Source organism: Trachurus trachurus (assembly GCF_905171665.1).
Source record: "Trachurus trachurus genome assembly, chromosome: 17".
Classification (NCBI taxonomy): Eukaryota; Metazoa; Chordata; class Actinopteri; order Carangiformes; family Carangidae; genus Trachurus; species Trachurus trachurus.
In genome coordinates, this window is record NC_139900.1 from 5,376,407 (window position 1) to 5,390,227 (window position 13,821).

The 13,821-nt window shown below is 40.9% G+C and overlaps 1 protein-coding gene across 2 annotated transcripts in view; it reads left to right on the forward strand.

The window, feature by feature from the left end:
• zmynd11 (zinc finger, MYND-type containing 11) overlaps positions 1-13,821 on the forward strand; it is a 52,838-nt gene that overhangs the window by 31,257 nt on the left and 7,760 nt on the right. The window contains exons 5-12 of one of the 2 annotated variants that reach the window (XM_083992013.1): positions 1,830-1,991; positions 5,300-5,377; positions 7,212-7,304; positions 10,496-10,583; positions 10,728-10,783; positions 10,876-10,953; positions 12,137-12,255; positions 13,050-13,461. In XM_083992013.1, the coding sequence (XP_083848139.1) occupies positions 1,830-1,991; positions 5,300-5,377; positions 7,212-7,304; positions 10,496-10,583; positions 10,728-10,783; positions 10,876-10,953; positions 12,137-12,255; positions 13,050-13,461 (1,086 nt within the window). Of the gene's footprint in view, positions 1-1,793; positions 1,992-5,299; positions 5,378-7,211; positions 7,305-10,495; positions 10,584-10,727; positions 10,784-10,875; positions 10,954-12,136; positions 12,256-13,049; positions 13,466-13,821 lie in introns of those variants that run through there. The other variant, XM_083992012.1, reaches the window with a different exon arrangement.

The following is a 13,821-nucleotide window of genomic DNA, read 5'->3' on the forward strand; positions in this document are numbered from 1 at the left end:
ATATGTGTGGATTGTGTGTGAGTAGATTCACAATGAAACTGTACAATTCATAGCTGAAGTAGCATATGAGCACCTAGATAGAATAATCATACCGTCAGAACTGGAATTTCTTTTTTTTATGGGTAGGAGCACTTTTTTTTTAAATCAAACAATTATTAACTCATTGAGTGCCAACCACGTAATTTCTCGTTTTTCGTTCCCATGCGTTGAGTGCCAACAACGTAATTTTACGTTTTTTGCTTTTTTTTAAATTATGAAAATAGACACTTTAATACACATTATATGTAAATTTGGGGACTCTACGACGAGGAGAACTGAAATAGATGACGATCAAAGTCACATGACAGCTCATGATCTGGAAGTTTTTATCATAACTCGGCTTCTGCAAACGAGTTCTGCATGCAGATGCAGCGCAGCTGCTCCGCTGCTGCTCTGCTCTCACCCGCGCTGCTGCTCCAGCTGCTCGAGCTGCTCGGAGCTGAACCAGGAAGCTCTCAGCCGACTGTCCCGCCCGGTCTTCATCTGGAGCAACACCGTGTCCTCCCCAACGTCCTCCCGCGGTAAAATCTGATGGTCTCTGGGCCAAAGCAGACCGGCATCACCGACCCGTACCACAGAAGGACCGCGACCACCGGCGGGACCGGTCTTCCCGAGCCGCGGTGGCCGACAGACCCTCACTTTCCGCGGCGAGAAGCTGTGACACGGCACGGTGTGTTATTGTTGTTTAGTGGCGCCCCCCCCGCCCCCGCTGGTGGTTTTGTGAATAGAACAACCATTGTTGTATATATTTATCTTATACGAGCCCTTTGATCCAGAAATGCGAGTGTGAGAAGAGCGACAGACACAAACAGCGCACCTTTCATAAAAGACGCTCTATCTCCTTTTCTAGAAAAAAAGGAGGGATTTTGGTGAAACCCAGCCATGTTTAGCTTGACTTTTCTCAGGAACGGAGGCACGTAGAAACAAACGGTTTGTGGCCACTTGAAGCATTAAGTTAAACCTTTCAATTGAGCCACAGTATGTGTTGGTGGCAATAATATAGAATACACTGTGGCTCTACATAAAAAGTCAAAAATGGTCTAAATTGCCGGTACACTTGACTAAAACTTTGGAAAGGAGCGCGGCACTCAATGAGTTAAAGGGATAGTATAATGGGGGGTCCAAATAAAAACTGTGTTTTTCCTGCACTTTGAAGGGCTGGAAAAAATTATATTATAGCGAACAATGGAACTGTGTATTTTTTTTCAGGTAAAACGTCTTTTAGGCCACGGAAATAGGCCGTTTCTTTGGGTCTGTTCACAACACTGTATGTTGTAAATCTCTGGGCAGGGCTATTATGGGCTGGCGTTGCTAACGGGAGGAGTGCAGAGAGTCTTCTACTGCAATTAAAGTACTTAGGGGCTTTTTGTAGATCATACAACCTCACTTTTAAAAAATGATACTATCCCTTTAAAAGGAAGGACGTTTATTTAGCAGGATTTGTTTTATTTACACCAACATTTAATAAAGGAGACCCTGATTCCTATGTTGTTCTTTCAAACAAAGAGGAGAATGAAGCACAGATCAAACAGAATAAAGTTTATTCATAAGCTCATTAGTGGAATTTAGACTCTCTCACAGCACGGTGTGGGGTCAAACCCGACACCTCTGCTGCGTCCCCTGTCCTCCCGTCACACTGACCAACACATGTAAACCAGGAGCGCTCAGGCCTCATCCAGGACGGAGACGGATGGTCGGTCCCCCCCCCCCCCTGCTGTCCTGTGGTTTGGCGGCTCGGAGAGGGGGGGGTCACCCAGACTTGTGCTCTGCTGTGTCTTCCCCTTCTGCAGGAGTGGGAGGCGGAGAGCCACGACTGGTACTGCTTCGACTGTCACCTACCGGGCGACGTCCTCACGTGCGACAACTGCTTCCGGGTCTTTCATCTCAAGTGTCTGACGGAGGAGTGCAAGCCCAGAGACGGAGGCTCGCACTGGCAGTGTGTCGTCTGCAGGGTAGGTGGAGGAAACGCCCACCAGGCCTGTCACAGTCGGGACATTTTAACTGTGATTAACAATTTAATTGTCTTTTTCTGACCATTTTATGCCACTTTTATAGGATATTTATCAATCAATCAATCAAATCAAATCAAAATAAACTTTAATGTCCCCGGAGGGAAAATTGTCTTGGACAATCAATGCTGTACATCCTGCAAAACAGATTTTAAAACCATACGCCGTTTCACATACTCACACACACAACCAACAGAGATCACTTACAGACAGTACGACTAAGTTCATAGTTCATACAAAGTAATAAATAATTATTGCACTTTCTACTGTATATATTCAGGGTTCTTACGGATCCTTAAAAAGTCTTAAAAGGCATTGAATTCATTAATCTAAAAGCAAGGCCTTAATTGGCATTAAAATGTCTTAAATCCATTTTTCCACCAGCTCCCGAGTCAGTATTTTTTTTTTCCGGACTTTTTATGCATTTATTTTGAAAGGACAGCTGGAAATAGACACAACCCAATGTTCATGTAGTCACTTTACCTTGGATCACATAGGAAAGTGGGTAAAATTGTCCCTAACCCTGTGTAATTGATGTGGTGTTTTTTTTATTTCTTTTTTCTGCATTTGTGTTTATTATGAAGTCGGTCTTAAATTTCATTTCAAGTGGCTTTAAAAAAGTCTTAAATTTAACTTGGCTTAAGATGTAGGAACCCTGATATTGCATCTTGCCTCAGTATTGCCACAGTCTCCATTTTTGCACCATTTCCTATGTGTGGACTCCACCATCAGCATCAATTTAAAGGTGCCAAAGGAATAGAATATGTATCTATTAAAAAAAAAGAAATGTATATATCAATTAAAATGATGAATATAAAACAACAAAACCCATAAACATAATTTTACAATACACAGATAATAACCAAATACCTAATATAAAACACATATGATCCAGAACTGGATAGCAAGTAGAATAGAGTGAAAAGAACAAAAAAAAAAAGGATAAGCCTGAAGATAGTTACACATACATCTTATCGGGGCTCCAGACTAACTTTTTTTTACTAGGAGCACAGTGGCCCCTTCCTTCAAATTTTAGGAGCACAAGCAGAAAGTTTAGTTGTGTGTAGCGCTGCACTATGTAATAATGTAATACATTTTCACCTCATGGATGTAATAATGCCACGTTTTGTAAAAAAAGTATTTAATGCAAACCAAATTATTACAATTTCTTCATACTATTCTTCACCAATTCAAGTAATTTCCGACCATTTCATACATTCTCCGTCTTCCATCTTCTACTTTTACTCTTCAGATATTGTTTCATCTGTATTAGTAATGGTTCAATGTTTTCAAGCTGTCAGTTTTAAATATATATGAGTAGACTTCAGCCTTTCAATTTATTCATCCTAATCTTCAACAATTCAAGTAATTTCCAACCATTTCATAGCCTCCGTCTTATGTTCTACTTTTACTCTTCAGATGTTGTTATATTAGTAATGGTTCAACACTGTTTCATCTTTTCAAGATTGCTGCAGCAATTTCTTCACTTAATTCAGCATTGTTTCAACAATTTATTCAGCTCATTCAGCTTCCAGCTTTCAGCATTCACCCGTATTTCCTTCAGGAAATGCATTCTCTAGTAATGTAATACATTTTCACCTCATGATGTAAAAACGCCACGTTTTGTAATAAAATTCTTTAATGCAAACCAAATTATTACATTTTCTATATAAAAAAAAAACAACATAAAGGTTTGAAATGAAATGAAACACTTGCATTTTGTGATAATTTGGTGCATTATGTAACAACTTATTACAAAATGCAGCAAAGTTTATACATATTGCATTAAATCATTTTATAACATAATGTGGCGCTACAGGGCGCACACCGTAAATGGACTTGCAAAGCAAATATTCCCATTTCCTTTTCATTCATGATCCTCACACATTGGTCTGACACCTGTGATGACAGATTCCAGATTCTTTGAGTCGTCCCTTCCACATGTAACCAGTGTTAAAAAAAAAACAAAACAAAACAGCAAATTTACTGGTTGCACATGCGCAAGTAGATAAAAAATGCATTTGCACTGTCTCAGATTTTAAGGGCAAAATGCCTCCGTTTAGACGCAGAGGTTTGGAGCCCTGCTTATGAAAAAGAAGAGTTATTTATTGGCACTAAACATTAAAACATGAATAAAATCTGCATTTCTGTTTATAACTGAATCCATGTCAATAGATGCTCATCGATTATTAGAAATGAAGCTTCTCCTGATAAACAGTTTGTGATGCTCCGCTCATGTGTCATTAAACCACAGGAGAGGAAGAAGACAGAGTGCAACTGTGACGTTTCTGTTGGTTTCATCCATCTGTTTTTATACAGATGGATGGAAACCATTTTAACGATTATGCAGAATGATTGTGGTCAACTCAAATTATTGCAATCAGGCGATTATGTAACAATAACTGTGACAGGCCTAAGGCCCTGTGCTGCGACGCATTTTATTTTTAGCGAGAAAAAGAAAAATTGCTTTGGAAGTTGTATTTGGCCATATTGCAGTTTTAATTAAATTGCAGTAATTGTGCAGCCTTTTTAAATACATACAAACAACATGCAAAAATTGACAGACAGGTCGCTGCAGTTTCACTTAGTAATAGATACGTATATGTAGAGGGTTTTACCTGCAGCAGAGGTAAACTACTGTGTGTACAGATGTGTTGTATGTATTCATATTGATGCATTGGGGGGGTCCAGACTCCAGAGTGTTTAAATTGAATGTGTTTGGTTGTGTGTTGTAGCCGTCTGTGGAGGCTGATGTTGAGTTGTTGTACAGAATAAACCGCAGCAGAGCTGTGTGAGGCTGCAGCCCCGATGACAGACCGTGCAGGGTTTAGTGAGCTCAGGTAGAAAATGTGAGTGGTAATCCGTCCTTTCATCCCTCCACAGTAATACTGTAGCTGTCTAACGTCTGCCTTGTGCTCATATATAATGTAATAATAACCTTCCTGTAATAATCCAGTCCGTGCAGAGACAGAGAAAAAACAAAACATCAGGTTTCTCTAGAAGAAATGTTTATTTCCTGTCTTGATTCACCAAAATAAAAGGTCTTGTTTCTTTTTTTAGGAGATTAAAGAAGTTGTTTTTTTTTCCTCTCTTTTTCATCCATCAGCGAGGATCATCCCCTCCTCTGTACTCTCACTGTTATGAATTGTTATTATTTCATTTGAATGTGAGCATTAGAGATTGTGGTTTTAAACTCCTTCTCTCTTCTCTTCTCTCTCTCTCTCTCCATCATCCCTTCTTCCTCTCCACAGGGCAGTAAAAAGAAGAACCTGAACAAACAGGAGATGTGTAAATACCTGCGTTTCATCGTCCAGCGGATGAAAGAGAGGGTGAGAACAAGTGGTTTTTATTCATTTATTTATTTTTACCTGTTCACCAGCTCTCATTTAGATTTGATAAATTATCATTTTTATCATTATGCTTTTGCTGTGTCACACAAGAACGATTTAGAGATTCACAAGGTGAGGAGGGCCGGGATCAGAGAAACTTTATTAACCCCCAGAGGGAAATTAAAATGTCATGGCAACCACAACACACAACAAAACAAAAACTGATAAAGAAAGGCAATGCAAAAAAAAAAAAGAGTAGAAATATATATATATATATATATATATATATATATATATATATATATATATATATATATATATATATATACAGTAAATATAAGTATAAAAAAGACACTAAAACTATTAACATTAACGCTAATTTAAAGGGACAACGAGGAGTTTGGTTATAAAAAAGTCTCACGTTAATGTGGATGAATCTACGTTACCACTTGTTAATGGCTCCATTTTCGATAAATATATCGTTTTGTCTCTATCGTTATTTTGTTATTATAAGTGGTGGCGGAAATGCTGGGCGAGCCGACCAGCGTTTCTTTACTTTCGGTTTCGTGGCAAGTCATGAGAATAACGTCGCCGAATTGCCGTTTATGGTGATAAAGGGTAATAAATATATGGGTAATAAAGATATGGTGATAAATGTAGTGTGAAAACGCTTCGCTTTTCCAAAACTCCTCGTTGTCCCTTTAACTAATATAACTATAAATAACTTATAGATAAGTTATTATCAGGTAGAAAGGTGCAAAAAAGTGACGGGGTGCGATGAGGTTTGTTGAGTTCTGTGTGTGTAGGTCTGGCCCGGGTGGAGGCATTTAAGGTATTTCATTTGATATTGATTCATTTAGAAATATTTCAGTTTTAACACCAATTTTGCTCAGTTATGAAAGAGATTTTCACAGAACTACAAATTGTACAAACATGAAACTCTTTAACCTGCTGCAATGTTAAAAAATATTAATGTTTGTGTTAAAACCTAAAAGCAGTTGCATCAATGCACATTTTATTTAATATGACCCACTCATTTCAGCAGTGAACAAACACAGCAACATGTAAAATGTGACCGAGGAAACAGGAAATGGCTCATTAGAAGACCGATCAAAGGGTTTTATGAACCGATATCAGATGAAGATCGATATGAACCAGAAAATAGTTTTATGTTTTGTTTTTTTAAACCCAGCTCTAGAGGTGAGCGTTAACTGCTGGGTTTATTGACTCCCAGCAGCTTCTGTTTCCACCACCAGTTTGTTTACCTCGTGTCACGTTCACCCTGTTGGCTGAACGGTCCAACATGGCCGCCCCTCCCTCCCTCCCTCCCTCCCTCCCTCCCTCCCTCCCTCCCTCCCACTCTCCGGCTGCAGGAGCCGCTCTCAAATATCTGCACAGACGTGTTTGTTTAGAGCAAATATAGACAAACACATTGGAAACCCAGTGACACGACCGCAGCCTGTGGTTCTTCATCAGCTACCGCTCTCCCTCTGCTCCATCCCTTCTCTAATCCCCCTCTTCTCTCTCTCTTCCCCTCCACCCACGTGTTAAATAATCTCTTTACTCTTCCACCTTTCTTCTTTCCCTCTTCTCATCCCACTGAAATTAGCATCACATCCCATCGTTCACCCTCCGTCTCTGCTTCATTAACCCTCACACACACACACACGCCCGACCCAGAGTTACTAAACCCATCGCTGCTGCAACTGAAGATTATTCTCATTATCAATTAATCTGCAGATTGTTTGCTTAATTAATCAACCAATCAGTCGCTCAGTGCATGAAAAACGACAACGTTTCACATCTTCAAGCTGAACCTGCTTTAATTTTTCAGGCGGTGGATCTGAACAAGAAAGGCAAAGACATTAAACACCCCATGTACAGACGGCTGATCCACACCGCGCTGGACGTCACCAACATCCACGAGGTAACGCTCAAACTCAGCTCTGATCCGTCTTTATCTTCATTCATTCATTTACTTATTTAAACCCAGTTACTTTGTGTCAAATCGCTGCATTTCTTTTCTTTTTGTGTGTGCGTGTGTGTTTTGGTTTGTTGTTTCCAAATTAAAACTTTCACAACTTGTTTCATTAAAGGGATAGTTCAACATTTCGATAGTTCAACTTTTAATCCCTATAGTCACAGCAGTAGGTTTGTTATCTTTAATTGTCGGTGCAAGCTAATATAATAACAGAACGTTACCAGACAGAGTTGTTTTAGAGGTAAATTCATGCAAAACCACTGATGCACGTTGCCTTCAGGGATAGTTTTTCATCAAGCAGTCTCTGCATTTCCCTCTAAAACAACTCTGTCTGGTAACGTTGTGTTATTATCTCATAGCGTGGTGAATGTGCAGGTCACAACTTGTCCACCAGAGCGTTTTGGAGTTGTTGGATTGTGTATTTGATGAGTTTGATGAGGGAAACCAAGAAATCCCATAATGAGCCTCCGTAGCGTAGCTCTGAGCAGCTCACGGCTCTGCTCCGCCGTTCTAAAAATAGCTTGCACCGACAATTAAAGGTAACGAACCTACTGCTATGACTATAGGGATTATGGCAATGGGCCAATTTACCAAAATGTTGAACTATCCCTTTAAACGAATCAAAATCTGTGAAGATTTCATTCTTAAAGAAAATGAAAAGTAAAGTACAAGAGGTAAAGATTTACAGGTAAAGCTGCTTAACAGGGATGGTTTAAGTTTATAACTCAATAATCTAATATTTACTTTTGCAATTAGGTGATAATTAATTTAGGGTTTTATGGGATATAAAAACATCACAGGGGTTAAAAGGTTCTTTAAAGTTTAAGAGCAGATTCAGAGTCACAACAGCCTGGTAAAGTGTGAAACTGTGAGCGATGTGGTGGTGGCCGCTCCGTGTGTTGATGTGCTGCAGCTCACAGGACTCGTTGTGACGCTGATCTGGGCTCTGTTTGTGTTCACTCAGGAGAAACAGTCTGTGGTTAGAAGAAGTGGAAGTGGAAGTCGAGGGAACAGAGAGCAACGCTGCTGCAGAGCTAGAGCTAAAGCTAACAGCTGTCAGCAGCACACGTAAAACTATATATATATATACAGTATACATCAACATCACACACCGTCTAGCCACAGAGTCAGTCAGAGGTTAAAGGGATAGTTCAACATTTTAGTCAGATCCTCCTCTCACCATAATCCCTATAGTCACAGCAGTAGGTTCATTACCTTTAGTTATCGGTGCATGTTGTTTTGAGATCGGCGGGGCAGAGACGTGAGCTGCTCAGTGAACGGTACAGGTCCCCTGTCCCTCATCAAACTCATCAAATACACAATCCAACACCTCCACAACGCTCTGGTGGACAAGTTGTGACCTGCACATTCACCACGCTATGAGATAATCATGTAACATTACGAGACAGAGTTGTTTTAGAGGCAAATGCAGCCAGAACTACATCCCAGATACGAGGGATTTCAAAAGCGCAAGTAGCTCATCGAGTATTTGCTTCATGTGTTGTAATGTTACACAGTTTTCCATGATTATTTCTCAGCGTGGTGAATGTGCAGGTCACAACTTGTCCACCAGAGCGTTGTGGAGTTGTTGGATTGTGTATTTGATGAGTTTGATGAGAGAAACCAAGAAATCCCATGAGCCTCCGTAGCGTAGCTCTGAGCAGCTCACGGCTCTGCTCCGCCGTTCTAAAAACAACTTGCACCGACAATTAAAGGTAACAAACCTACTGCTATGACTATAGGGATTCTATTATGGCAGTGGGCATTTTTAAAATTTGTAAACAGTGACTCAAGTAAAACATTATTTAAACAAAGTGTCTGCAGCACCTGATTAAAAATGACCAGGAACAGTCGGCACCAGTTCTTCTAGTTCAGTTGTTGTTGTTTTCTGTGTGTGTGTGTGAGTGAGAGAGAGAGAGAGAGGAGGAGTGTGTGATTGGTCAGGATTTTGTGATTGTGTATAATTCAGACCAAGTTATTGTGTTTGAGAGTGTGTGTTTGCTCAGGCAGGACTCTGCTGTGGTCAGTACATCACACCAGACTCACTGGATCTCTGCCCCCAGTGTGTGTGTGAGAGAGAGAATGAGTGTGTGTGTTAATATGCACACTGCCCTCTCCTGGACCTGGAGCATGTCGGTCACTAAACACACACACACTCTCTCTCTCCCAGCATGTGAATAGGCGTCTTTGTAGCCTCTCTCTGTCTCTCTTTAAAGGGATAGTTCAACATTTTGGCAAATTGGCCCATTGCCATAATCCCTATAGTCATAGCAGTAGGTTTGTTACCTTTAATTGTCGGTGCAAGCTGTTTTTAGAACGGCGGAGCAGAGCGGCGAGCTGCTCAGAGCTAGGCTACGGAGGCTCATGGGATTTCTTGGTTTTCCCTCATCAAACTCATCAAATACACAATCCAACAACTCCACAACGCTCTGGTGGACAAGTTGTGACCTGCACATTCACCACGCTATGAGATAATAACACAACGTTACCACACAAAGTTGTTTTAGAGGGAAATTCATGCAAAACCGCTAGGGGTGGGAGAAAAAATCGATTCACATAAATATCGCAATATCTTTTTTGACGATTTTTAAATCGATTTTTTTTTTTTTAATTGAATTTTTTTAAATATTGTACAATGTGCGTTTGTTAGCTTTTTTTTAACATACAGAGAGTACAGGTTTTGAAAAGGGTTATAAGGGTATAAAGTTCACTTTATAATGGAGTATGTTAATTTATAGGCTCCTACAGTATTTGTGTGCAGATAAATGTTAAAAATGCTAAAGACAAAAAATCGAGAGCATCGGCAATATCGTAGAATCGCCATTTAAATCGAATCGCCATCCAAAAAATCGTAGAAGAATCAAATCGGGAGAAAAGCATATCGTCCCAGCCCTAAAAACCACTGATGCACGTTGCCTTCAGGGACAGTTTTTCAGCAGCAGTCTCTGTATTTGCCTCTAAAACAACTCCGTCAGCTCACGGCTCTGCTCCGCCGTTCTAAAAATATCTTGCACCGACAATTAAAGGTAATGAACCTACTGCTATGACTATAGCGATTATGGCAATGGGCCAATTTGCCAAAATGTTGAACTATCCCTTTAACCGTTCTCTTTCTCTCTCTCTCTCTCTCATCTCAGAACTTGGCTGAAGGAAAGTACAAGAACTTTGACGAGTTTAAAGCCGACGCTCAGCTGATTCTTCACAACACGGCCATTTTATATGGAGGTGAGTCAGAGTTCGTTTTTCTTTTCTTTTCTTGTGTTCCATCTCGATCATGTTCACACAGAGAAAAACAAACTATTATTATATTATATTATATTAATAAACAGTTTAACGTGTTGTTGTTGTTTGTCATTGTGTGTGTTGCAGTTCACAGCGACCAGGCCGAGATCGCGCGGCTGCTCTTCAGCGACACGTGTCACGAGGTTCGATCTGTCGCTTCGTTTAGTCTCACACACGTTTCAGTTTGTAGTTTCTATTGTTGCTCATTGTTTTGTTTTGTTTTTTCTTCTCCCAGTTGAACGAGTTGTTGTTGTGTAAGACCTGTTTCTACCTGTCGAACGCCCGGCCCGACAACTGGTTCTGTTACCCCTGTGTGAGTATGACCACCACCTAACACCTCACACCCACTGTGCCATTGGAATCGAACCCAGATTTGCTCCACTCGCTTTATAAATCTGTTCGACTTAATTCAACTAGTCGTGTTTCACCAGAGCAGCAGAGCAGCTTCACTCCACTTTCTCTCAAGGCAAAATGTTTGAATTAGTATTTTTTGGGGGCTTTCATGCCTTTTTAATAAGAGATAAGAGACACGCAGCAAAGGGCCACCGCCGGGGGATTTGAACCAGGGCCATCCGCAGCTAGGACATTAACCCAGTGAGCTATATGACGCCCCTCTAGGACATTTCATACATATATTACATTTAATAACCTTTTTAAAACAAAAAAAACTGATTGGATCAGAAAGAATTGTGTACAGTTTAATAATGTTGTTAAATCAAACAAGTAGATGTCATATTCTAAACTTTTTTATAACTATTTTTAATCTAAAACAACCGATTCAATCAGTTTAATAATTTTAAAGGGATAGTAGCATTTTTTAAAAGTGGGGTTGTATGATCTACAAATAGCCCCTAAGTACTTTAATTGCAGTAGAAGACTCTCTACACTCCTCCCGTTAGCAACGCCAGCCCATAGCCCTGCCTAGAGATTTACAACATACAGTGTTGTGAATGGACCCAAAGAAACTGCCTATTTTCACGGCCTAAAAGTGGTTTTACCTGAAAAAAAAATACACAGTTCCATTGTACGCTATTTTTTTTTCAGGGTAAAAATCTCTGGGCAGGGCTATGGGCTGGCGTTGCTAACGGGAGGAGCGCAGAGAGTCTTCTACTGCAATTAAAGTACTTAGGGGCTATTTGTAGATCATACAACCCCACTTTAAAAAAAAATACTACTATCCCTTTAATGATGACAATAATAATGCATTTTATTTGTTCCTATTTTATTTGCCTTTCACAACACCCAAGCTCACCTGACAGAAAAAAACAATAGGAAAAATAGACATAAAAATACAATAGCACAAGATATACAGTACATATAAAAATACAAAGAAAACAGGATGTGGCTTAATAGATGATGACAAGGTGTTATTATAATATAGGGAGGAGGAAAGAGGTGTGTTATGATGACGTGGGACTTGAAGGTATCAATAGAGTCCAGAATGTGGAGAATCACTCATCAATAAGTGTCTGATTGGTTTCTGTTGTGCTGTTCAGACCCCGAGTCACGACCTGGTTTGGGCCAAGATGAAAGGTTTCGGTTACTGGCCGGCCAAAGTCCTGCAGAGGGAGGACAACCAGGTGGACGTCCGCTTCTTTGGACACCAGCACCAGAGGTCAGAGCACGGACGGCGACCCGTCAACTGATATCTGTGTGATCGGTTTAGAAATCATTTCATCCTTAAAGGGATAGTTCAACATTTTGGCAAATTGGCCCATTGCCATAATCCCTATAGTCATAGCAGTAGGTTCGTTACCTTCAATTGTCGGTGCAAGCTATTTTTAGAGCGGCGGAGCAGAGCCGCGAGCTGCTCAGAGCTACGCTACGGAGGCTCATGGGATTTCTTGGCTTCCCTCATCAAACTCATCAAATACACAATCCAACAACTCCACAACGCTCTGGTGGACAAGTTGTGACCTGCACATTCACCACGCTATGAGATAATAACACAACGTTACCAGACAGAGTTGTTTTAGAGGGAAATACATGCAAAACCGCTGATGCACGTTGCCTTCAGGGACAGTTGGATTGTGTATTTGATGAGTTTGATGAGGGAAATCAAGAAATCCCATGAGCCTCCGTAGCGTAGCTCTGAGCAGCTCGCGGCTCTGCTCCGCAGTTCTAAAAATAGCTTGCACCGACAATTAGTTTAGTTTAATAAGTTTATTTGTATCAGGGACAATGCACAAAATAACATTAGTCTCGAAATGAGAAGAGATGCCTTGTACCAGATTTAGCTTACTAGCTACTTACCATCCGTAAATTGAATGAACCTACTGCTATGACTGTAGCGATTATGGCAATGGGCCAATAATTTGCCAAAATGTTGAACTAGCCCTTTCACAAACTTTTTTTTATGTATAAATATAATAAACGTGGAGCACTGACTGTCTACTCTGTTCCCTCCAGAGCGTGGATCCCCGCGGACAACATCCAGGACATCAAGGTGAGCGTGCAGCAGCTGCAGGTGAAGCGCAGCAACGGCTGGAAGAAGGCGTGCGAGGAGCTGGAGGTCTACCAGCGCTTCCTGAGGGAGGGGCGCGTGTGGAAAATAAAGGTGGATGAGGGCAGCCAACCGCACCACCAGCAACACCAACAGAGCCAGAGCCAGAGGCAGCAGCAGCAGCAGGAGGAGGAGGAAGAGGAGGAAGAGGAGGAGGAGGAAGGTGGCGGCGGCGGTGGAGGAGGAGGAGAAAGAGAAAGAGAAAGAGAAAGAGGAGGAGGAGGAGGAGGAGGGAGCAGCGGGAGGACGGAGCGACTGGAGCGGACCGACGAGGCCGAGTCCAGCATCTCGTCCACCAGCAACGAGCAGGTCCGACATGTAAGTGGAGGAGAACAGAACGGAGGATCAGGAAACAGAAACAAACCAAATACAGAGACTTCTTCCAGACTAATACACATCATGAAATACATTCACAGAAACGGCTTGATATCAAATTCTTCGTTCAAGCCATTAGGCGGCAAAGTGTTCAAGGCATAAATATGGTATGTCTCCCACTGTAATAACAATTGTTCGTGGTTGACGCCTCTGGGCGGCTTATCCACTCTTTTGATACCCATACCCACACTGCAAAAACTCAAATATCTATATATAAAATTTTTATTTCACACATGTTATAATAACCTAAAGATGCTTTCACCATAAACCATAATATCACAAACTAAATACATGAATAAATCA